The 24,957-nt window shown below is 37.2% G+C and overlaps 2 protein-coding genes across 4 annotated transcripts; one reads left to right on the top strand and one right to left on the bottom strand.

Annotated features, from left to right (window-relative positions):
- The first annotated feature begins 361 nt into the window (after positions 1-361).
- Ttd14 (TRPL translocation defect 14) lies at positions 362-21,712 on the top strand. 3 transcript variants are annotated; one of them, XM_022060340.2, is made up of 11 exons: positions 362-686; positions 792-859; positions 1,428-1,465; positions 1,559-1,596; positions 12,093-12,221; positions 12,468-12,604; positions 13,380-13,520; positions 14,715-14,910; positions 15,200-15,407; positions 15,969-16,150; positions 16,835-21,712. In XM_022060340.2, exons 1-11 carry the CDS (start codon positions 641-643, stop codon positions 16,906-16,908), a joined length of 1,257 nt encoding a protein of 418 aa, XP_021916032.2. In that variant the 5' UTR covers positions 362-640; the 3' UTR covers positions 16,909-21,712. The 3 variants fall into 3 exon arrangements, with proteins under 3 accessions (XP_021916032.2, XP_021916033.1, XP_021916034.2); XM_022060341.2 differs by lacking the exon at positions 16,835-21,712 and having other exon boundaries at positions 363-686; positions 15,958-16,131; XM_022060342.2 differs by lacking the exons at positions 362-686; positions 792-859; positions 1,428-1,465; positions 1,559-1,596 and adding an exon at positions 11,361-11,479.
- On the bottom strand, positions 20,736-24,904 carry LOC110828054 (uncharacterized). The gene is made up of 2 exons (XM_022060361.2): positions 24,811-24,904; positions 20,736-22,268 (listed from the first exon to the last, which is right to left on the bottom strand). The coding sequence occupies exons 1-2, from the start codon at positions 24,885-24,887 to the stop codon at positions 21,752-21,754; spliced, it is 594 nt and encodes a 197-aa protein (XP_021916053.1). The 5' UTR covers positions 24,888-24,904; the 3' UTR covers positions 20,736-21,751.
- Positions 24,905-24,957: the final 53 nt, after the last annotated feature.

Raw genomic sequence — 24,957 nt, 5'->3', positions numbered from 1 at the left:
GAATATTTTGAAAACATAAGTAACAATGGCAAGCCAGTGATTTCATTGTTGATCCAAAAAAACAAAGAAAGAAAAATGCAGTGACCATAGTGAAGCCAAGGAAGTCATAGGTAAGTGATCAAGCATACGCAAACTATGTGAAATGTTTAGTGTTTATTAAGAATTGTTTTTATTTTCTCAGGATACGAGGATTTGAACAGAGCGCCAAACATGTTTCCCTAGATGTAGAGTGTGCGGGTAAATTTTGAATATGTATAATGCATGCTCTGTTTACACATGGTCTTCGCCAATGGAACAGAGGCAAATAAGGAAAACAAAGTAGTTAAAGGTGGTCTTGCGCGTCCGTAATACTCTGTGTTGTATGTCATCTGTGGTCAGTAACACATGCATGCAAGTACCTAGTGGTTGGAAGTACGGCATCCTTTGGGATTTCTTTACATTCTTGAGTTCCGTCCGGTTCGTGTCAGGAGTGTGTAGTGGGTGGTTAATATTAATCTATGGGCACTTGGTACTTATAGTACGAAGTCTTGTGATGTACATGTTATATATGTAGTAATTATATAACAGTTTGTAAATATGATTTGCCCACGCATTGTGTAGCTTGAATAAATCATTTGTCCAGTGTATTTCAACAAGCGCCATGGAAAAGAAGCAAAATAGAGTTTATAAAGTCGTTCTCACGGGAGGTAAGAATCATTTTTTTTATTAAAGTTTGGAAAAGATCATTGAATGAATTACCGGCAAGAATTATTTCTAACATAATGACAATGTTTAATTATGTTTCTATGTAGGTCCTTGTGGTGGTAAAACTACTGGGCAGTCACGATTATGCACGTTCTTCGAGAATCTTGGATGGAAGGTTAGTTTCAAGTAATTCACATTTCTAAACCTATTGAATATTAGTCCATTGTAGGTAAACTTACGTAAAGGTATGGACAGGGATTGCTGTTTAGAATTTTTGCATTCAGGGGTTTAATGTGTTGAAACTACTTTAATTTGTGCAAAGTTTTGTTTGTACCGGAGGTACTACAGATTAAAAGAAGCAACAGAACACTGTAAACAATGATGATTGAAGGTTCTGAGCATGTAATCTGGTTATGTGTAAGCCAAGCAATGGAACACATTTAACTTAAGTGCATATTATTTAAATCTTGATGGTTTGGGGCTTAATACTTGAGAGTGATTTTACTCTCAGTTTTCAGTTTTTATTTGTGATATAATTTTGCTGTGACTTGGACAGTCTTATATGTAAAACAGTTTTAGATATATTATACTTTAATAATGACACTGTTTATAAAATTTAACATGGTATTTTGCTATTCCACATAACTAACGAAGTAAATGTTTCTATTAAAGTTACATCAGCACTTGATAACAAGTGCTGATGTTGAATAACACCTTAGAAAAGTGAGCAATCCCTTTTACAGGTTTTTCGGGTCCCAGAAACGGCCACTGTGTTGTTAAGGTAGGTGATTCTTTATTTTTCTTTGAAAACATTGGTACATTTTATCATTCAGTCTTTCATGAATATTCATTCTTCTAATTTCTTCTTTTTCAGTGGCGGCATCAAATTCTCAGATCTTTCGGCCGAAGAGGGTGAATATTTTTTGAGAACAATTTAATATAATTTGCATGTTTCATAGCAGAGTGTTAACTTTTATGAAAAAAACGTTCTACTTATTTTACAACTGTCGTTGTGGATTTAGTGAACGGTAATAGAGCATCTGAGTTTGTTTTGGTTTCAAAGGCATGTGGAACATAACTTTCTTAGTTGCCATGTTTTGTGGGTCACAGCTTATGCATGGTCTGAAGCTTTCACAGCGACTAAGTATAATGAATTCTTCTTGGGTTACCAGCTATGTCAGGTGGTTTTATGGAGAAAATATTTTTCAATAAATATTTTCTTTACCGTCCTCAGGGTACTGAACCTCATTGCCCTGAGGACGAGGAAAAGTTTTTGAAACTTTGGTGTTTTCTCCATTAAAACACCTGACATGGCTGGTAACCCAAGAAGAATTCATTATTCACAGTTTATGGTTTAAATGTTATCATGCGGTTGATATTTGCATGTACTCATATAACAAAGCACTTTTAGATTGACTTATCTCAAGCATGTGCAGTTTTATGTTTTTTGGGAAGAGAGATGTGCAATATTAACTGTAAACTATTTACTGGAAAAGGAAGTGATTATTTATTTCTGGTTTCCTCATTTTAATATTGTGTAATCTCTTCTCTCTGTGCTCAGTAATCTCAGCATGTAAAATTTAAGTAATCAGTTATCTATAAGCCCTTCAGTAATGCAAGATATACTTAACTAATATAGGCAGAAATTATCTTCTTCTCTTAGGAATACCAAACTTTATTATAATTGCTTTATAATACTCTATAGCACTTATTAGGATGTATAAATTTGGAGTGTGCATTGTGTTGGACATCATGCAGACACGTGAAAAATGAGAAAGTCATACAAAATTTTTATTTTTAAGGTTTAGACCAATGATCCATTCTAAGTTTTAGTCCCTGGCCCCACTGCCTATTTCTTGGATCGGCAGGGTCAAATTTCCTCCTGTCAGGTTGTAAAATGAAGTTTGGCATGGATGTGGAAGAAGTGGCACTTTTTTTTCTCTCAAAAGTGTGGTTCCTAAAACTAACGAGAGTAGGTCATTTGGAGGAGATTGGCATAGACAAGAAGTTAAAATTAAAGTAGTTCTTAAAGACATACTGTGTGAAGATGTGAACTGGATCCAACTTGTTCAGTGGCTGACATTTCGTGAACATGATAATGATCCTGTGGTTTCCATCAAAAGCAGAGAATTTGCTAGATCAACTGAGGGACTGTAAGCTTCTCAGAAGTTATTATATGGTAATTTTTTACTGTATGGCATTGGTACTGAGTTGGTATCACTGGCCGAAGACGGTATCTACCGGTTGATAAAGGCTGTCTGTTCCGAAAGCCAACAAAAGTATTATAATTACATGAACAAGTGTATTGTGATTTTCACTGCAGCAGAATGGTGATACAGACTTTAATCTTCTCTGTCCTAAAGTAGGTCTGCCTCCTGTGCCATCTAATATTAGAACTAGGCAGTGGCGCAGCGTGACTTTTTCAAAACTTAGCCAAATTCTTAGGTGTGGGGGGGGGGGGCGTTCGTGAAAATGGTATCCGTCGTGTATATACATCGTACTTCATCTTCCATGATGGTCAATCGCACGGCACACGCATACAACAAACGCCAGCACGCAAGCAAGTCGCGTGTTAGCAGTCGAAGCGTGGCTAACATCTTATCGTGGGAGGTGCAGTGTTTCCTCCCCTCAAGCGTATATCGTGTCTCTTGTTATTGCGCCTGCGCAAGCAGGAGGGAAACCTAAGTCAGAACCAGGTGGCCAACACCGGCTGGTTGGAGCTGACTAACGATGCCTTTTTATCTCCTCGGTTCGGTTGTGTTCCATTGTATGGGGTGCCATTGAACCACGAAAGTAAGAACCTTAATTTTTTGTTTTTAGAATCGTAAGCCGAGTTAACTTGCTTGAGACGAACGCTTCGCCCCTGGAAGTAGGAAACCGGGTCTGCTTTACCTTCCGTTTGAGTTATGTTCGCACACTTTTTAGCAAAGCCTTACAAATGCGACAGCTTGCCAAACATGGCTGCAATGCGCAATTGTCGCAGGTGCAAACAGACATTGCCATTTGCTACGTAGCGGCAGTGAAATATAGTTCGGTATGTGACGTCACACCAGGCCGTGTCTTGTAGTAAAGTTGTGTGTTTATGTATTAAGTACGTGGTAAATGCATACTGAACAACTTCAGAAGTCTTCTTGATATTTTGTATTAAAATTACGAAAGTAAGACCTCAGCTGAGATGCGTGTTTTTGCCCGCCGAAGACGCGTTGGTTAGTGATGGATATCCTTAATATCGTGACCCTGGTAAATGGATTGGCCGTGATGGGAAGTCCCATTGTAACCAAGGTTACCAGCCTTAATCCCCGTGGACTTAACGTTATGGGGCTTCGTGAAGGATGCCATATATGCGCGTGCTGATAATTCAGGTTACACGAGACATGCAGTAGTAAGTCACGAGGACGTGCTCTACCGATCGAGTATGACGGTGGGCATCACGTGTCTTCTAACGAAATGCGCACACGGGATCTGCCATTTAAAACGAAACCGAACATCAGTCAAGTACAACGGTACAAAAATCATAAGGAGCCCCAACCCCACCCCCTTGTGTAATAGACTCTTCATAACCTTACCCGTGACAGTGGTGTAAAGGTCATCTTGGTTGCTAGGCCGCTACTCACGCGCAGTTGCGCAAAAGATTTGTAAGTGCGAACATGGTTTATTCACGAACAGAACGCGTAGAACACTTTAAAAAAACTTTGACAGCCGTCCTCAAGAATACGAGAGCTGTAAATTTGTTAAGTTTATAATTATCATTGGTGTTGGAACCTAAGGATAAGGGAGGATTGGGCTCCTTGTCCAAGTATTAAGGACACGGGCCACAACCCCCCCCCCCCCCCGGTAACTTCGTAAATTATGCTCACAACAGACAATATGAGATACGTGTTTTTAATCTAGTATCAAAATTCCCTTACTCGTGCATATAATTCGTTAGAAATGGATGTTGAACCGGATGTGAAACATTGTTTTAATGTAGATTGTATACCTCGTCAGCGGCAACTGTCTCCCGGAATGTCGAATTCGATATACTTAGATTGGTTAGAATGTTCTGAATTATAAAACAGCAACTGAATAATTGATTAGTCACTTACCTTGGTTCTCAGTGTGCCAAGTGATTTTCCTCTCGTAAAAATGTTACGTGATTGAATTTGTCTCTGTAGTGAGCTGAATTTCAAGGCTCGCTGTACTGACGCCTTGGTTTCGACAACTGCTTTCTAAATTACTCCGAACAATCAAGTTCGCACTCCCTAAATAAGACGGTTTGCCTGATGATACGACGAGTAACTTGTCCTACAGTCACTTGGTCATCACGGTACTGGCCTGGTATTGCCCGATAACTTAAGCTTCTTTATCTTAATAATCCTACGTGTTTCCTGGTTTACTTCATGATGATTTAAGAGCCAAGTAATATAATCTCAGCTTATAATCTTATTTTTGTATAAAAGTATTCCACAGGCTTTCAAAGACAAAATTAACCACCTCTTAAATGTACGTGTCGTATAATTTTCTCTCATTTGATAGTGGCTAACATAATTGCAATGCATTCTCTATAGCCTGACCAATTTGCTGATCTATAAACAGTATAATTGTAGCTCTGGTATAAGTAATAATTTTCATAAGAGATAAAACGTGATGTAGAAACAAGGAGATAACGCTTGGGAGTTTTAATAACATGATGAATGTGCTTGCAATTGACGAAACGTCGCGAAAAAAATTGCCTTTCGATTAGTCATAGGCGTGTTAAAATAATTAGCATACAGATAGTTGTTCAACGTGCTACCCTGTGTTGTAAACTGTTTGCTGCAAAAATTCTAAAACGATTTGCCAACAGACAGGTTAATTGAAAATAAAACTAGTATATGAGAGGTAATTTTTGTTTTAATAGTTGGCATTTTATTTAAAATGTTCTGTTATTTAACGGTCTTTCATTTCATTCGATTGGTTTAAATCGACAATGGATTGATTCTGTATAGAGGATTTTATGGAGACACGTTATACACGAACGAAGATTTTAAGTTGTTTTTGTCAGAGGTGTTTTTGTTACCTGACAGTAGATTGCAGGGGTCAGAAAATATTTTTGTGGATTTTTGTAAGTTACTTTCTGCGATTTTTATACGGAATCCATTTTCTTGAACTTCGGCGTTTATTGTATTTCTTTTTCGAGTGTACCACAAAGACTTTGTCAAAGAATGAGCTATGAACACATTTTAGTAATTGCTGTCGTATGTCATTAACCACATTGTCCCAGAATCGAGGAAGCACGCAACTCCTGTGAATTCTCCTGCTGACATTTTGTTTGATGGTCTCTTACATAAAGCGGTTTCCGTACCAGTCTCTATAGACAAGGGGTGGCCGATCTGTTTCTAACAGTTACAGTAAAGAGTACAATTGGATTCGCCGGGTAAAGCCTTTCAGGGGGAGGTCAGCAAATTTAACTTCGGGGTGCACTGATTCTACAGCAGCGTCGCGATTTAAAGATGTCTGGCACCCGCCTGTGACGTAGCAAGCCGTAGCATTGCCAGAATGTAGTTCTGTTGTCAGATTCTCATTTGGGCATTAGATTGTGTACGACCGAAAGTTCGAACTATGATAGTACAGACCAGAAAACAATCAAGAGCTCCGTATATGTAGTCTGGAACCGCGTTCAGTAGTTGAACCCGAAGACCTCAGAGCTCATCACATAATTGGTCACTAAACTGGATCTGAAATTGCAGGTTATGTCGAGAAAGAAATGTTTATATGACAGGAATTCCTCGACGACAGATCCTGTACGTCATAACACCATGACACATCGCATAGAAAGAAATGAGTTTCTTCCTTCCGGGATTTGAAACTTGGGGGGTTAATTCTTGACTCCACAGAGACAAAAATTGAGTGAAGTAGTTCCTGCCACTAGCCACGGTGGTCTAGCGGTTAGAACGCTGGCCTTGTAATCCTGGGGGTCTCGGGTTCGATTCCCGGCGGTGCCCGAATTTATAACTTGTGTTGGGCAAGGCCGTGGTCTAGGCAACACGGAGTTTTCCTCCGTGGCATCCCAACAATTACTCCATTCACACACAGAAGAAGGCAATGGCAAACCACTTCTGGATCATCTGCCAAGAACGTATATGAACAGGTCCCAGTCCGAGAAAAGGATGGAAGGATCCTGTTCATATGGACCTGTCGTCAGACAGAACAGTAAAAAAAAAAGTTCCTGTCTTGTGTTTATTTTGTATTCGTACGCCATGTTCTCATGTAATCCAGTACGTGGAAATCTACAGGAGTGAGGTCCGGTGACCTCGTATGTGTGTTTGTTCAGATGTTGAATTCGTACTGTCCGTAACCGCTGAGGACTGGACTCGTCTTCATAGGGCATTTCTTACTGAGAATGACCTCTGGAATAATTGAAGTGTCGCTGGACACTGCGCTGATGTTTTCATAAATCCCAGTTCCGAAACTTTGGACATTCCTCACACTCTTCCCGTACCTTGACACAATTTTAGATAACACAAATGCAGGAGACTGGTAGCCTTGGACGTGTTGTCTGATAAGTTTCTGCCGCTAGCAGGAAAAATCGCATCGGCGTTATTGAATCTGAAAGGCTGTCGTCTCAACAGCCACTTCTATTATGACTGGAATTATTTCTGTCCTTTTAGTTTTTCGTTGCTGGAGTTAAATGTGTAACTTCGGATTTCGGGGCTGAGCCGCGTCGAATGTTGAGAATTTTGCCATCGTTTCGACAAAATATACAACTGCAACATTCACCCTGACGATGGCAACAGCATTTTGTACCGGAATGCAAATGACAGCTTCACAAAGACAGGAACGCTAGAAGTGGGGGCTCGGTTTTGATGGTATTTTTAAGAGAATTTGTAAGCGTCGATAGTATTTCGGAGCATGCAGTGTTGATTTATTTTAAGTGCAAAAACTGTGTAGTGTAATCTAAGTTTACCGACGTTTTAGAGGCCCTAGCTGCCTCCAGTATCAGGCGAAAGGATTTTTGAAACGTTGGTAAACTTTTACCACACTAGATGGCGCAGGAACCCAGAAGACAGCATCGATCTTCAAACCCTTATTATCGATTGCTGCATGTTGTCTATCGACTTCGATAAATGTGTCTGATGGAGACTAGTAACTACAATGGAAGAAATCTGTGAAATTCTTTCTGGAACAGTTGAAATAGCCGGAATATTTGTCGCGATCCAGAGCTAGTCGAGTCAAGTTTACTAAATCAGAAATGAACGTCCGGTTTGTTTCGTAAGCGCTGTGCACCTCCCTCAACAGTTGTAGCCATTAGGTTTGTTCTACAAGATTAAAAATAGCGTTCTCTTGTAAGTGGTTCTGATTGTATTTGAACGTTACGTAATGTTTGGCAATCATCCAATAACAAGAATGTTAGTAACTTGAAGTTACGATCAAAATTATTACTGTCATTTAAAGTAAGTTAATCAGAAGTGACTGCCAAACGCTCAGATTAAAGTTATTTGACTTTGCAGTGTAAATATTAGGAAATGCCACAAATTTACTGAGAAAATATGAAACGTTCGAACTTCCACATAAAGTGTTCTGTGCAAAATTCTTCGAATTTTGTTGTGCAAGTATCCAACTCGAATCTCGTTCTGGTTGCAGTTAACACGTTTTCTAGACTTTTTGCAGTTTCTCCGACAGAATGCCGTGATATAAAATCCGTAACCACTCACCACCATTTTCCCGTCTCATTCAGCATTTAAATAAAACCTGCAGTTGAAGCTCATTTAAATAAACTAAGATTCAACCCTTTGTCACCGCCTTGATTGAATATTAACTTCGCGTGAACACATTATTTTCATTTTTCATGATCTTTCCTCTTCTGAATTGAGAATTGTTTAACGGGCAGAGGCCAGAAAATTCACTGTATTAAGACCTTCAAGATCCCATTTAATATTGCTTCCCAATTTACGCTTAGACCTCCCGAGTCGCGTTCTCGACAAAAACTTTGCATGCATTTCTAATGCGTTTTACATGCCCTGGCAATCTCATTCCCTTGTATTTAATTGTCGTTACAAATATTTAGTGAAGAGTAAAGATTATGAAGATTTATTTTTGATGTTATTTTCAGATTCTTAGAAGTTCCAAATATTCTCTTGAGCACTCTGTACTCATGAATCTGCCCAGAAATTCTTTCCGTAAGATGAGAGACCAAATTTCCCATAACGAAATGTTGACCTCGTAATATGTATTAATGATAAAACTTTTCTGTGCTACGTGATATGACGCTGTCGATGTTTCATAACATTGCAAGTCATTCAGAGTTTTTGCAGACCGTGGAAACTCCTTAATATGTTTTAAGTATCTCCTCAAATGGTATATAGAGTAAATTTGTTGTCTACTGCATTGCCTCCAAACTCTTCGTTCACGATAATCACGAATTATTCAATTTACGTCGTACAATATTTGCAGTTGACGCAGCATCGTTAAACAAAGAAACGTATCCAGACGAAGTTCATCGGGGCCGTGAGCGACGACGTTTTATTATTAGCAAGTTCTATTTCATGTGTTTTTCCTTGGGCGCATGTTGAATGATTTACGTCATTCGCCTTTGACGACAGAGAAGCCATTTCTGGCAAGACGAATCCTCTCAGTTCACTTACTTTAAAGAAACATTCCTAATTAATATTGACGTAACAGCGTGGCATGTGTGATCTCGTTATGATCGTTTTGAAGTTCAAGATGGAAAATGTCACTAAAAGAGGGGAAAACGGAAAATAAAAGTGTCTTACTTTCGTGGTTCAATGGTACTCCACACACTTGAACACAGTAAAACTGATCAGATAAAAATTCGTCGTTAGCAATCACAATCCAGCACATCACAGGCGTTGTTAGCAAGCTCGTTTGGGTTTACGCATATGTAAATTATCCAAATATGACTTTAATTACTTAAGCTTTGTTTTACGCCATATGTATATGCCCATCTGTTCACCTACAGCAGCTTGAGAACCATTTAACTGAGAGGTGATCATGAGATTTGAGTTTTTTTACTAAAATTTGTAAACGTATTCCAGTTCTTGTTAATATCGGAGAGCAATAACAGGTATCACATGATATCATGTGACGAGTCTGTTTCATAGTAATTTTTTCACTTTGTGTAAAATAACCAATGTGTTGAAAATAACTTTAAAGTTTTTAAGAATATATTTTTTTCCATCCATAACCATGAGAGGTCAGAACCTTAATTCCAGAAAGAATATCATATATTACTTCATGAATTTCATGACTTGCATTTAGATTTGTTGACATTTCCACTAGCCATGTCATTGGTTGCTAACAGCGCCATGTCTTGACCATGGACAGTCTGATTTCCGACTCTGAACGGAAGGAAATGATAGTTTTAGACTAGGATTGTGGTGGTGTTCTTTTTGTTGCCTGTTCTAGAGTTGGCTTTCATCTGCCCACACACATGTTCTCTGTGTGTGGCCATGTGCATGAGACATGGAGACAGTGCTGAGGGTGAGTTCAACCCCAGTTCTGTACCTTACCAATCCCTGCCATGATAATTCTGTGCTCCAAAATCAGTTAATTTGTAGCAAATGCATTTCTGCCTAGATTTGACAAAGGTGTAAATTTTCCGCTGTTATCAGGCTAACCTTTATGACCTTTCTTATCTTCTTCCGAGTTTGAGGAAAATACTTTAAGTTCACATAAATATGTCGTATGCTGTATGGGAAGAGGAAGACTATGAATTATGGAATGTGGACCCAGATATCAACATTTCTATGTTCCAGAAAGCTATTATACAAGGTTTTGTTTATGCGGGGTAGCAGTCTTTTACAAGTGCACCAATTTCTTTTGTTAAGTGTCTGACTGTGGAATAGATAACCAAGATTTCACTCGCAACTGGGGCAGGGTTTTTTCTTTTGCCGTTACATCTACACCGGCTCTGGCATACGTGGTCTCTGTCAGATTGTAGTCGGACATCATTCCTAGGGTGTAAAGTGCCCAACACAGACCAATGGGAATGGTTGGAGTAACCTGATGTCCATCCAACCAGATATAGGGTGATGTGTGGTCAGCTCAGCGAACCCCCAGCCATTGCTAGCTTTCCTGACCGGATTACGCCAGCCATTGTAGCTCCCCAATTTCCTCACGATGCTGGGTTGGCACCGGTCCCATACACTGGTCGAAAGCTGATGAGAACATTTCTTCTCCCCCGAGACTCGAACCAGCGCACATTCCATATTGCCGGTCTGAAGCATGATGCCTCAGACCGCGCGGCTACGGCGCGGGACTTACGAGGATAATACGTCCTGTATAATTCTGCTTTCATATTAAAGTCCAAGCATGACATAATTTATAAGCACTTTGTGTACCGTAGAAGGTTGGTGTAGTGGTAGCATTGTAGATGTGTATTTAGGATGATCCAGTGTGAATGTTGGCAGTGCGTTACTATCCAGACCATAGCATTCACCACTGTTATTCACTATTTTACCCATCTCAGTCAATCCTGTATAACATTTGAAGTAGAAATATTGTTATTAAATAACCTAAGAATTAAGCATTAGTGTGGTAACTTACGTGAATAATTTTGAAGTATGTAATCCACAGATAAACTGGGAGAATCAGTCGCAAACGTAGGAACATACACCAAGTCGCCAAGTTTTCTTACTTGTCTTTTATATTTTGTACAATTTCTGTTACGCTTCGTTGATGTATCATTTTTTTTGGCAGTGATAACACAAAACTTTCATTGCTGTATGATGATGCAACATTTTTGCTTAAAGTGGATTGCTGCTAAAACTTTCTTCTGTAGATGACTTATGTGAATGAATGTGTCTGCTGCATGGAGGTAACACTATGAAACGGCAGAAAACTATTGTGTCAGTGTTAATACACTGGATTATCCTCTTGCTACAAGCCCCAGACTTTCGGCAATAAACCACCGTTTACATACTGATGCTAGTTGAACATTGAAAGTCGTCATTGCCAGCAACTGTAGTGAAATGTAGATGTGACTGATGGAGGAAACGAGGAATGACCGCAGAATTGTGGCAGAGGAACGTCTTAAAATGTCCAGTTGCAAGGCCCAGAAGGAGGCATATGGCTATCCTGAATTGAATTATTGAATAGAATTGAATCAATAAGCACTAAAGTAAACTTTGTAGCCACAGTGGTATTATTATTATTTTCACAAATAAAGCTTCAATCTAAAAATCTGATTAAATTTTACATGTCTGGCTGTAATTGTTACAGTGTAATATTTTAACAGAATTGATGCACCAGCGAACTGAAAGCTTCCAAAAAACAGATCTGTATATTTACCTTGGCAAATTTTGTTTTTAATATTCTTATGAGTTCATCTTTCTTTGTTGCCAAACATGGGAACTTCCAATGGCTGTCATGAGGTGCCATTTTTTAATAATTATGCACATGAATCTTAAAAATACTTTTATCTTCCACAGCATTCAGATTTCAAGAAAATCTGCTGAAAACCATGCTTCAGATTGAAAACACATTTTTTGCTCTTGGAGAATCGTGCTCTCGAGACTGTCTTATCATCTGTGATAGAGGTGCCATGGATGCATCTGCATGTATGTATTTATTATTGTTGAATAGTAGGCGTTGTATATGGATGTAAATTTATCATGTAATAGTTAACTGCAATTCCATTTTGAAGTACGAATACCAAAGGTTTTACATTATCAGGTGTGCGCGCGCGCTAGAGTACAGAAATACAAGGTAATCCATAAGTCATGCACTTTATTTAACTGTGCGTATTAGTGAGAATTTTTACACATATAGAGTTTTTGAATTTCAGTTGATATGACCTTTTGCAGTCATTTCTCGTGAAAAATGGGAACAAATGATGGTGACTAACCGCTGGAATTCGGTGGAACTGAGGGATAACCGCTACAACCAGATCATCCACATGGTGTCTGCTGCGAATGGAGCTGAAGATTTCTATACTACAGAGGTACACATATGGATAGAAGTATAAATTATTGAAAAATTTAGGAAATGTGTGCATGACGTAACACTTCTGGCGCATTTACCAGAATTTGACCTTGTTTGCCGCAATTTCGTCCTTGACCACTGCACCAGACACATCAGAGTTGTTAGGTGGCAGGGGGTTCCCCAGATAACCATGGTAACCAAGGTAGCCTGGATATTCTGTTCCGACTCACTTCTGTGCACAGAGAAACATGTTGGCCTTCCTGTAAAGTGTTTGTTATTGTTTAATGTTAACCACAGTTGGGATGTGTTGACTAATTTTAGTAAAACTCTCCCATTGTCAAACCTCATGAAAATCCATTCACCCGTTCTCAAATTGTTAAATATTGGCAGAGACGGAGCAATTAATAGGCACATTTTTGCAGTTTATATTTGTTAACATGCCTGAAAGGTAGTGCTTAAATCTTGGATTACTTTGAAGTTCAGGTAGACAACACATATTCAGGAGCTTCATAATTGGTAGTGCATTATGTATTAGGATGGTGAATTCAAGATATGTGTGTTAGGCAGCACATGTAGCACACATGGGGCAAAAGAAGTGTATGCAAAATTTTATCCATAAAACCTAAAGGGACGAGACATCTTGGGAAGCCATAGCCGCAGATGGGACGATTAAACGTATCTTAAAGAAAGAGTGTTTGAAGTGTGAACTAAATTCAACTACCTTAGGATAGGGTATATTTTATTACAAATTTTGGTGTGCATTTCAGCTTTCTTCTGCGGAAATAATGTTTCAGGAACACGCTTGCCGCAGTGAAGGAATGGAACTAGCACGAGAATTGGATTACAATGCTGCTGCTGCTTGGGTGGGACATCCGTACTTTGATTTGATTGATAACTCGACTGATTTTGAGACTAAGATCTGCAGGATGATTTCAGTGAGTGGCATGTTATAACCATGGGCAAACTACTTGGTGCATGAGTGACCATTACGGGCAGCTCGTAGTAGTAGTCTTGGCAGTGTCGTGTTGAAAACATTTATCTCAAGTTACAGTCCTGCATAACAGCTCAAGTCATGCAGTCAAGTCCGTAGTCAAATGAATTTCAATTACTGTCAGATTCCTAGAATTGTTACATCACCCGCATACCAAGCTCTTTGCCAATTACAGTAGCGGCATATAAAAGTGTGAGTTGATCTGTCTCATAGCTCCGAGTCATAGTAAAATACAAAATATATAAATGTAATGTAATGCATTTTACAATTTTTTTAGAACACGGAAAATATTCATTGAATTCCTTACAAAAGGAAGATGTTTAGTGTGACAAGTACCTAACAGATGGAATATGTCCAAAATGGGGTTTAAGTGTTCTAAGACGAATGTTTCCCATGAGACAGTGTAGTTCAAGATGGCACCAGTTCAGATGTTATAGTTACATAGTTCATAAACACGATTGTCTGATCTGATGAGTGTGGCGTCAGATTCACCAACAGTATTTTTATGATGATAATTGAGTCAAAATTTATGCGTGAACAGTTTATGGACATTTTCATTTTTTAAAATAATTGTTCCAGCTCAGGCTTTTATTTACTTTCATTTTAAAAAGTATGAACTTGAAGAAGAGGAGCCGAGATAGCTCAGTCACTGTAGTGACTAGTTACGGGCTGGATAACTGGGGTTCGTTCCCCAACAGGGGCAGAGGATTTTTCCTCTAACATCTGAATCCAGACTGGCTCTAGGTTCTACCCAGCCTCCTATCCAGTGGGTACCAGGATCGCAGCCTGGGCGTGATTCTAACCACTCACCCCCATCTAGTGCCGAGGTCACGAAAGAATAGGAGCTATACCTCCACTCCCCCCAAATGACCTACGTGGTGTGTAGCGGGACTGCTTTACTTTACTCTACTTTTGAACTCGACGGAGCAGTCAGTGTACCAGTTGTGTACTTTTTTGTAACTGTCATTGCTTTCTCCTCGTTAATACAGTTTCTTTCTGATATTCTAGTTCTTCGTTTTCAGAAGTACCTTTCCTGCTTGTTCATATGGTTTTATAACTTTGCGGTTCTTGGTAGGAAACTACTGTGCTTCAGTAAGTTATAAGCTAGCTATCTATAGAATGATAATGTTGCTTTCAGAGTGTGTGCTTGAAACTTTGTATAGACACTGGCGACCGCCTGTTAACAAATTCACGGAAACTCAAGTTTCTGGTACGAGGACCCTTGCCACGAGATTCGGTCTTCCCACCATTCCAAGACTTTGATGTGGTACATAATTACTTACAGACCAATACCCCAAAAATGCAAGCAAGGCTGAGGAAACGAGGTCAAAAGGGTGAGTGAAAGTATTTTTTTACAAATACGTTTGTAATTACTGTAGTGGTTACCATCACAATTGTGACCACAAAACTGGAAAAGATTTCACAATCAGGAAATGAGCCTGTAGTTAACAAAAAAATAGAATATCTGTCATTTAAGTGCAAGATAATGTAAGTTAAAACGTCATTCACAGAGACACAATGAGAAATCTGCCGTTCCGTCATTAGACAAATGTGTTTACTGAATCCTAGGGTTTAACATATTATTAATTGAAAATCACTGACTTGAACTATTTTTGTATTCAGGTCATTGGAGTTATATTCATACTATTCGCAAGCCAAAGATTCGAAACCAAGTGGTGGAAGTGAGAACTCAACTCACACATCGAGACTACATGAATTTACTTGCACAGAGAGATGATTCACATTTCACAATCTTCAAGAAAAGGCGATGCTTCCTTTTTAACAATCAGTACTTTCAGTTGGACATTTATAAAGAACCTTGTCATCCTAGGTATGAAGTTAACTATCTCGTAGATTTTTCTGTTCTAATTTGATTTGAAAAAATTAGTAATTCTTTATCATGTAATTTCTGTCTGTTCAATTTACTGAAAGTGTCTTAAAACAGACTGTGTCTGCTTCCTTGTCTAATGTTCTAATTCATAATTTATGATCTTCCTACCACCCAATACCATATTCTTCTTCTTCTTCCATGGCTCTCCGGTCTGTATTCGGTCCATGGCCTCCTCAATTCTCTTCCATTCGGTCCTCCGTTAGGTCCATCTGTCTGAGGCTTTGATTGAGGTTTCGAAACATCTTCCTTTTTACGGTGCAAGGTTGTTAGCCTTGCGACCAACCCCCAACCTGGAGGACCAGGGTACCTGTCTTAAGTTGCTTGTGTGTAGTAATAATTGTACCAATGTGTGTAATATCCTATCATAGACGTTAAATTTTCTTGCTGTTGAGTGTATTTTGTTTACAGAAGTTCCTACACATATTGAAATTCAGTGTTTTGTCATCTTTTCTGTACACTGTTTAGTACTCCTTTGTAATAAATTTAAAAGTTATTTCCTAGGTGTAAGGGACTGATTCTTCTGGAGACGTATACCACCTCAGAAGATTGCAATGTTCAGAAAAGCTTGCCACAGTTTCTTACTATTGTTGAAGAAGTGACTGGCAATCCACTGTACTCCATGTTCAACCTTTCTTTGCGTGAAGAATGGACCACTACGAAAAAGTTCTGTCATGCATTACAAGGTTAGCTATGTTTCCGTTTCATTGAGTAGAAATCATTGAGTTAACGTATGGGAAAATAGATTCCATCCTGAACAGAACATGTAACAGATGGTAATGAAAAACAATATACTGAAGTGAAAAAGCGAGGTAGGGTACAAAAGTTTTAAAGGTTGATATTCTCATTACCATGTCTCTCTTCTTCTTCTTCTTCTTCTTCTATGGCTCTCCAGTCTGTATTCGGTCCATGGCCTCCTCAATTCTCCTCTTCCATTTGGTCCTCTGTTAGGTCCGTCTGTCCGAGGCTTTTATCGAGGTTTCGAAACATGTTCCTTTTTACGGTGCAAGGTTGTTAGCCTTGCGACCAACCCCTAACCTGGAGGACCAGAGTACCTGTCTTAGTCCAACCTCTCCCCCTCGACCAATCTGGCTAGGGAGGCCCTACCGGTAGCTCTTGGGGTCATTGAGGTACTCAAGCCCCACCACCACGACAAGGTCCAGGGACCATTAAGTGGGGTTAATATGATTCATATTAAGTAAATTCTCTATCTAAGAAAACACCGTAGACAGAACGACAGTGATGTCAGATTTGATATTTTCATGGCTGCCAAATACAGTGATGTTCCATTGCCCATTCTTGCACAGAGGGAATGGATAATAAAGCATACTGCATGCTGCAAGTTTTAATGTGTAAGGATTTAATTGCAGGTCCTGATGAAGAAGCATCTGTTGCTGTTAAAACAAATGGAGTCAAAGGAGGACTTGTGACTAATGGTATTTAAATTACTTCAGCTCAGGATGAGTGCATGTAAGGTATGAATTCCTTGTTGGATTGAAGTGTGAAATCTTTAATTCCTTGTTCTTTAATTTATTTAGCAGTAGTTGGTAGTGTGCTTCTTGTGTTTGGGAAGCTGTTGTATAAATATGTATTCTTTTGGTATTGCAAAATTTGAGTTGAGAGACAAAACTGTTTAGTCTGTACTGGGCATAAAACATTTAGATGACTTTCACTTTTTATAGTTGATGCAATATCTCACTGTCTTACAAGTTATTTTGTACTCCAGCTCGACATTGACTCAGTATTGTTCCTTCATTTTTTCTGTTCCTTCATTTTATAACCAACATTTTATTTATTACGGTAATTCCATACTTAACAGCAAAACTGAATTATGGGACTTGTTTAAAATTGATTTCTAACTCATTATTCTATGTCAGTTTGCGGTTTCTTGCGTGTACTTCAGTTTGTAGCAGGATATAATTGTGTGAAAAGGGAAGTAATAGAAATTGCGCCGTTTTATAAAATTCAATGGGCAATATCGATATACCAATCAATTTGTGTGTTGTGTTGTTTTCATATGACTGGATTTTGTCAGTTACAGCGGAACTTGAATACTGCTGTAGTATGAGTTCATAAGTTTGTTTACCTGCGTATAAAAATCCAGACACAAGATGTATTGAATGCTTTTAGTCGGAGATATTCCCAAAGTTTTGTGTTTCAATTGCCAGTAAAAAATAAAAATGTCATATTCCGGCTGCAACTTTATCTGATGTTCAAATAGAAGTAAAGAAACAGGAAAAGTAATTTATAATAATAATATGGTGTTCTGCAGGTTGGTCAGTATTTAATGTTTTGTTCAAACTGATTAGTTTGTTGACTGGTTAAATCTGCTGTTCACTTGTTTAACTCATCGAGTTCCAAAGGTGCTTGACGATTTGAAGGGGTTTTAAGTATCTTTATTTGTCTCGTGTCTGAAACAAAAAGTTTGATTTTTTTGGGTACCATTTGACATCCTTTACAGGATTACTTGCATGTTCTTCTCTAGTCAATTGGTGGTTTTACTTCTTATTTGTAATGTTAAAATTTAATCATATTTATAAATGCTTGATTCAGGACACTGGCCATATATAGACTGTTTAAAATAGCTCTGAGCATGTCACAAATTTGTAAGAATTAAATTCAACTCAAGACTCCCATTTTCATACGCATTGCCACGAGAAACTGAAATCTCAACTCAATAATATTACGATTTAAAAATAAAAAATTGTCATTCTTTTGTATATACTAACTTGGCATTTTGTTTACAAAAATCATCACTGTAGGAAAAATGGACTAAGTACTTAAGTACAGTAAGGATGATAACATTTTGAGCACTGTGAAATATCTGTTTGAAGCACAGAGAGGAAACAATATAAGTAGAAGCATCAAATTTCAGAAAGAGGACTGGAACTTAGTATGGAGGCATTTCTGGACCCATGTTTATAGGAACTCTCCATTGTTTTGGCATAAACCTTCCTCTTACATATGCGCCATATCTCTGTTACACCCATATATTTTGCCTTGTATGATTGTGTACTTACCACATGTAATATGGTGCTTAATTTTCAAAAAAAACATTATAGTTTACAGAATAATAAGAAATTTTCAAGTATTTTGAGTGCAAATTAGGCATTAACTAACTCATGGAGCAGACATTGACAATACTGAAATTATTACGTGTTTCAGTTGTGGAAGTTTAGTAAACTTCATAAAGTTGTATCTTGTTGAAGTAGGGAAAACAGTATTCTTTGCATTCAAATACAATATTTAGAACATTTAAAAGTAATATAATGTGTACAATTATTGTGTTTGACTTCTCCATTGTCAAACTGTTCCTCAATTTAAACCGTAACATTTCGGAAGCGCGTATCGCGTGTCTGATACAAAGCGTTTTAAATGTTTGTCTGTTGCGTAGTTGAAATTAATCCATTCCCACTTGGCATTCAATAACTCTGCACATCGCTGTGTGGTGTGTCATGTACAGGTGATCTGATTTTTTCCCCTATTAAGTCCTTATGGTATCTGTAAGAATTGTACTCTTCGGTGTACAGTAAAGCTGAGGTAAGCATAATACTATATATCAATGTTTAAACCTGTGTGCAAGTTTAAATGAAACAGGCATTTTTTAATAAAAAAAAAGAGCATAAACATGTTCATTTGATATTTAATTTTCTCTTGAATTCTGTAGTGCAAATAGTGGCCATTGTCAAGGATACAAGCATTTAGAGGTGTATTATTTTTATTGTACTTTTTCTTTCATCAGGCACACAAGTCCCTTATGATGGGAAGTACTTTATGTTATGTTTATTGTACATACATTTACTTATTATTTACAGGTACTGAGGCTTAAACTGTAGCTTTAATTGATTTAAAATGTATTCATATCTTAATTTATAAAACTAATTAATTAACAAATTTAATTAGTTGATATATTTCAGAACGAATCTAAACATATGATGTTCAGATCCACTTCGTGAACTTGTAAAATTCACACTAATGACAGTAATTCAGTATTCATATAAATATTCTTTAACTGGTATTATTTGTGGAATTCCCCCAATTGTAATTGTTATATTAGTCTTTCTTACACTAGGCAAGTATTCCAGCTATTTAGTTGTATGTTAAGTTAGGTACTTACATTGTATTTTTGTCATTCAATTTGAATAGTGGTTAGCTGGGTTACCAATAATTTATAAAAATGTACCTGTTAATTTACATAGAGCTGTATTAGGTTAAATAATGTTCAAATAATGTATGTTGATATGATACTGCAGGAATTATTTAAAAATTAATTTACATCTTAATGTTATGTGTCATAATGAGGTTATTTGGTATGGAATTATTACTCCTTGAAGATTTGAGAATGTGTCTGTGTGTGTGTAAACAGCAAACATACATTATAAGGACATATTATTTAACTTTTTCCTGCCATGAATGATAGAATTGTTACCATCAGTATTATGCAAGTAAGAAACATATATATACACACACATGTATTGTTCTTAAATTTACAAAATTGCTATTTTGTTACCCTTCAATACATTGTCAATGATACGCAGAATGAGGTATATTTTTTCAATGTTTCTTCAGATGATAAGTTTCTTTTGAAACAGAATGTTATTTCATATATGTAATTTGCTCACAGCCCACAACCATGTTATGGGTATGTGCCTCTCGAGACGGTGATTAGTGCGATACGAATGTTGAAGCTAACATTGTGGCCTGAAGGAACTGAACAAACTTAATTATGATCTCTGTATAGAAGTATACTTATAAAGAGTGTGCTTGTTCATTTCATGTTAAATGGAAATATAGATGATTGAACAAGGGACAAGTAGCATTATTTTCTGTAACAGCAACCGTCAGTTTGTTGTCCATCTTATTATAAGGATTTTCTGGCCTAATCAGTAGTGCTTTCACAGATAAATTTGAATACAACTGTCACTTTCTGGCTTCCGGCAGGAACTGCTATAATGTAGGTTTTTTCCTTCTTCATGGAGTGGTATTCTTATCAGGAGTAAGGAAATGACAGTTGCATTCAACTTTATCAGTGAATGCATTGTAGTTCTTTCCTTGGAACCAAAGCTGACAGTGTAAAATGGCCATTTGCATTCATCTAGTGAATGTAAGATGAGGTTAAGAATGTATGGCTTTACCTCCACACCCTTCTCAGTATAGCAACTTTATATATACACTAGGAGAACAGCCAGTTCAAGTCAAAAGGATACTGAAAACAATACAGGTCTCATAAGGAACATGTAATTTGACCACATATTGACAGAAAATGCAGTGTTATTGGTAAATACACTTTATTGATTGTAAACTTGCATAATACAAGATGCTTCATATATTTTCTTCATCCAACCAAACGAGGTGATTCGAAAAGAGAGACGTGTATCTTGTAGTAACAGCAAAAACTTCCTGCAGCTGGCTTCAAGATAAACGTTTTGTTTCAAATGGAGGCCGGACTATTTTTACAAATAAAATTCGGCATGTACATGGCACCTCTTATTCTGTTTAAACTTAACGATGATAGAACATAACTATTTTACATCTAAGTATCTTAGAGTACTCTATTTACAGTGTTGTAAAATGGAATTAATATGGAAATGCCTTAATTTTACAATTTGTCTCATAAAAGTAAAATTGCATTTTAGTGTTATTAAAAAATGAGGTTCTAATTGCAAAATTCTACTGTTCTAGTTTTTACTAAGACTAATTGTTACAAAAATAATGGCAAAATAACTTGCAGAAAAAATAAAAGGCACAGCTAGCACATGCATCCTCAACTGTTTACTAATTGTTCATCTTAGCTGTACTGGTAATCTTAACAGCAGACACTTATTCTGATTTGCGGAGATCTATAAACTCATAAAGTTCCAACAGAATTAGAGTGGCCATTATTATGCACTCCTCTCAAAAGAGAAACTGAAATACAATTTTGTAGATGAATCACTGATGTGTATCTTTTGTATTTCTGAATTTATGCTCTTGCCACCACCACCACAAGAATAACAAGATATAGATACATTATATCCAGCGAATATACTATGTACATATTTTTCAGTTACTTTATTTTCATTATTATCACTATCAAAGGACACTTAAATTTTAAAGGCTAATGATATAGTACAGATAATTTGTTATTGCATTATGCTGCTGCTAAACTGATTATTTATCCTAGGATATACCAACTACACCTGAATGTGGGTGTCTGTCCATCTGCCAGAATCATATGATATTAAATATTTAGCTCTGCTAGGAACAAACGAGGCATCTTATTAGGCTTGTGTCCTAGAATCATATTACTACCTGTTTCCTTTTATCCACCCTGTATCTTGAGATGACTGTTTCTTGTATAGTTTCATTACTTTCTTTCCTGGAATAAGTCCTGGAGTAAGACCAGGTCTCTTTTTTCTTGTAATTTGTTTTGAATTATTCTCATTGTCTCCCTCAGTTTCTTCATCCACAGTTGGTACTATCTGATTATGTAAAGGCACTTGTTCATTCTGGTTACCACTGTCCTGTAATTCTGCCCCTGACTGATGTAAGTCTGAATCATGCGCAAACTTACAATTATGTCCGAACCTACAGCGACCTTTCCGAAAGTTCCAACATATTTTTTTTCCATTTATCATTTTAATTTCATCTCTGGTTGGAGTCATTTTAACATGCTTCTCAAGGATGGCTTTCTTAGCATTCTCTGCCTCTACAAATGGATTTGAGAACACAGAGCTCTTGAGTGACACGGCACCCAGTGTCCCAAACTCGGGACGAGGTAACTTTTCAGATGTACGCCCATTTAGTTGCCCATTATCGTCTGACCTGAAATAGTACACGCATCCATATATTATTCTGATATTGGTCATGGCACGGCAAATGGTTAGAATTAACATTCTTGGAACTGATCACGGTATAGATTACATACAGTTATGGACATGAAAACATCATAAACAGAGGTCACTGTTAAAGTATACAGTTAAGTATAAAGTTATTTATGGGCATATATCGTTGCAAGAATCCAACAGAAGAGCTGTTTTGTAAGAAAGCAAACTAGAAATATGTCACTCTTATTGTGGCAAAAACTCAACATTTCATATTATGGATATTAGCATCTAAATAAAATAAAAAGTACAAATTCATTAGAAGAGTAACGAGTAATGGTATACACTAAGGATACTGACAAACACAACTCATTTAGTCATGCAAAAATGAGGAAATGGAATGAACCCAGAAAAAACATGGTTGAAAGACAATACTAAACAGTTAAAATAAATTTATTTTAAACAGTGCATATGTAAGTTAGGATCTGAGGTTCTTACAGTGGTTTCGAGATAGCCCTCTTCTGAATTGTACCATGAAGTCAGGTAGTGCTCTGATGATGGAGTCAGCAAGGACCTCTGAAATGTTGGTAAACTACCAGACTACATGGCGCTACAACCCAGAAGACAACCATCTTAGTGTATATATAATTTGATCAACATTCTGATATTTTAAATCAGTCATATTCATCCATGCAGGAATTCATTGCATTCATTAAACTGAATCTGGATCCTAATTCTGTTTTCTGTTGAAGTAATTTGCCATGTACTGCAAGATCTAGCAATACATGGCGACTGGATATTTGCGTATTGGCTGATCTGCCATCAGTGGAGGTTATTTGGTTATTTCAGGCTGATTGTGAATGACAAACTAAAGGGGGAGCAAATGCCCATTTTATGGCATTATCCTAGCATTAATTTATGTTGATCCAGAGAAACCATTCAAAGTGCACATCAGACAATGGACAAGGTCCAAAAACCTAAGCATACAGATAATACTTGACACATTAACTGCAGCAGTGTATCAAGACTCTGGCAAAAATGGAATAAAAGAGAGTCATAAAATCAAGGACATGAAAATAATAAAGAAGCAACTTGAATGTAAACACGTACTTTCTTAACATGGTATTTTGCTTCATAAATGTTAGTAAAATATTTTTACATATATGAAAACTAATTTTTCTTCTTATATTAAGTCATCTCATTTCGTTAAACAGGTATAAATCACAAGTGAAAAATTACATATCGCATTGTATGAAATTGGCAATATTGCCACTGACGTACCAGGATCTATATTGGATGCCTCTGGAGTCTTGGGAATTATAAATACAGCAAATCACTTAGACATGCACTACATACAGTAACAAGTGGCGAGGTGTTTATATTCAGTGGAATCTTAACCCCCCCCCCCAATATATATATATATAGTGTTGCATTTGAACACTTGAAAAATCATTGTATTTATGGACATGGAATGTCACCTTTTATAAAAAGCAGTACTTTAGCCTCTGTCGTCATCACTGCCAGTAACAACCTAGTTCTGAGTAAAAACGGAACATGGTTTTAATATTTAACCGCATTCATGTAAAAGAGGTTTGTGTAGAAATGTGTGTAATTTATGGCAGATTTTGGTGAAAAAATAAAAGGTCCAAAATGTTTGGAGTGACTTGGTACACTTATACATGTAAAAACATACTGATACAAACTAACCATATAACTTTCTTCTATGAAGTTTAGTTCATGACTGATGTCAGACTTGAAAATGATGGGAACATAAGGTGATAATTTTCTATTTAAAGTCCAAACTTGAATAATCCAGGCATCTGAAAATAATAGGACACCTATGGGGGGGATGTAAAATTAGTAACTGACCTAATGTCCAGGAACCACTGGAAGTTGATAGGATATGTTTCTGGGAGACTGAAATATTTTACAAGTCCAGGGTATACAATGTGATGACTTAGCTCAGAGAAGTATTAAAAATACTCCATTACATAAGATACATTGACAAATAAGCATTTCTCTGGTTATTTTTAAATCTTTACTATACATCCCTATAGTAATAACAAAAATATAGTATGGGAACAAAGTTCCTCAATGTTCATAAACATAGCAAAGTAAGTGTGAGGTATGCCACGATATGCTCAATTTGACAAAATATAGATAACCCACACACTTAGACTTATAGGAAAATGTAACTTCCAGTATGGGGAATTCCTGACCACGTTACATTTTGGACGTTAGGTTAAATTTCTAATACCAAACCAGATAAAATATGCAAACATCGTTCTGTAGGTTGAGAAACTGTATTAACATCTCGGCTGGTGTGTCTACTAAATTAATTTGGATATATCTGACAGACACGGCAGCATGTAAGTGTATTACATTACATGTTTATGTCACGAAGACTGCCTCATTACAGTTTAATAAGATAAATTTGAAAGACGCCAACGACACAAAGACATGTAAAAATGGCCCAGTAGCGAATCCTCTTATAAATAATCTGCAGCAATGTCAATGTGTTTTATTTCAGAGCTATGACTTACACTTCAGGCACACTATCAGAATCAACATCATTGTCACTTTCGCCAGAAGAGCTATAATCAGCAACAAGAGATGCCATATTGGTATGAACTTGGAAACAAGTGAGGAAGGAAAAATTATTGTTAATTTACCATGGTGTCCAACAGTTA

The sequence above is a fragment of the Zootermopsis nevadensis genome, unplaced genomic scaffold (genome assembly GCF_977971745.1).
Source record: "Zootermopsis nevadensis isolate Lab colony 2312 unplaced genomic scaffold, Znev_1.0 Znev_ptg000015l, whole genome shotgun sequence".
NCBI classification, from domain to species: domain Eukaryota; kingdom Metazoa; phylum Arthropoda; class Insecta; order Blattodea; family Termopsidae; genus Zootermopsis; species Zootermopsis nevadensis.
The sequence above is the reverse complement of the archived record's forward strand: the minus strand, read 5'-3'. Positions and strand labels throughout refer to the sequence as shown.

Coding starts and splice junctions, on each gene's coding strand:
- LOC110828054 (XM_022060361.2), bottom strand. CDS start 24,887: ATGGCATCTCTTGTTGCTGATTATAGCTCTTCTGGCGAAAGTGACAAT. Junction 22,269..24,810: donor TCTGATAGTGTGCCTGAAGT/GTAAGTCATAGC, acceptor GTACTATTTCAG/GTCAGACGATAATGGGCAAC.
- Ttd14 (XM_022060340.2), top strand. CDS start 641: ATGGAAAAGAAGCAAAATAGAGTTTATAAAGTCGTTCTCACGGGAG. Junction 12,605..13,379: donor AAGATTTCTATACTACAGAG/GTACACATATGG, acceptor ATAATGTTTCAG/GAACACGCTTGCCGCAGTGA. Junction 14,911..15,199: donor GAGGAAACGAGGTCAAAAGG/GTGAGTGAAAGT, acceptor TTTTGTATTCAG/GTCATTGGAGTTATATTCAT.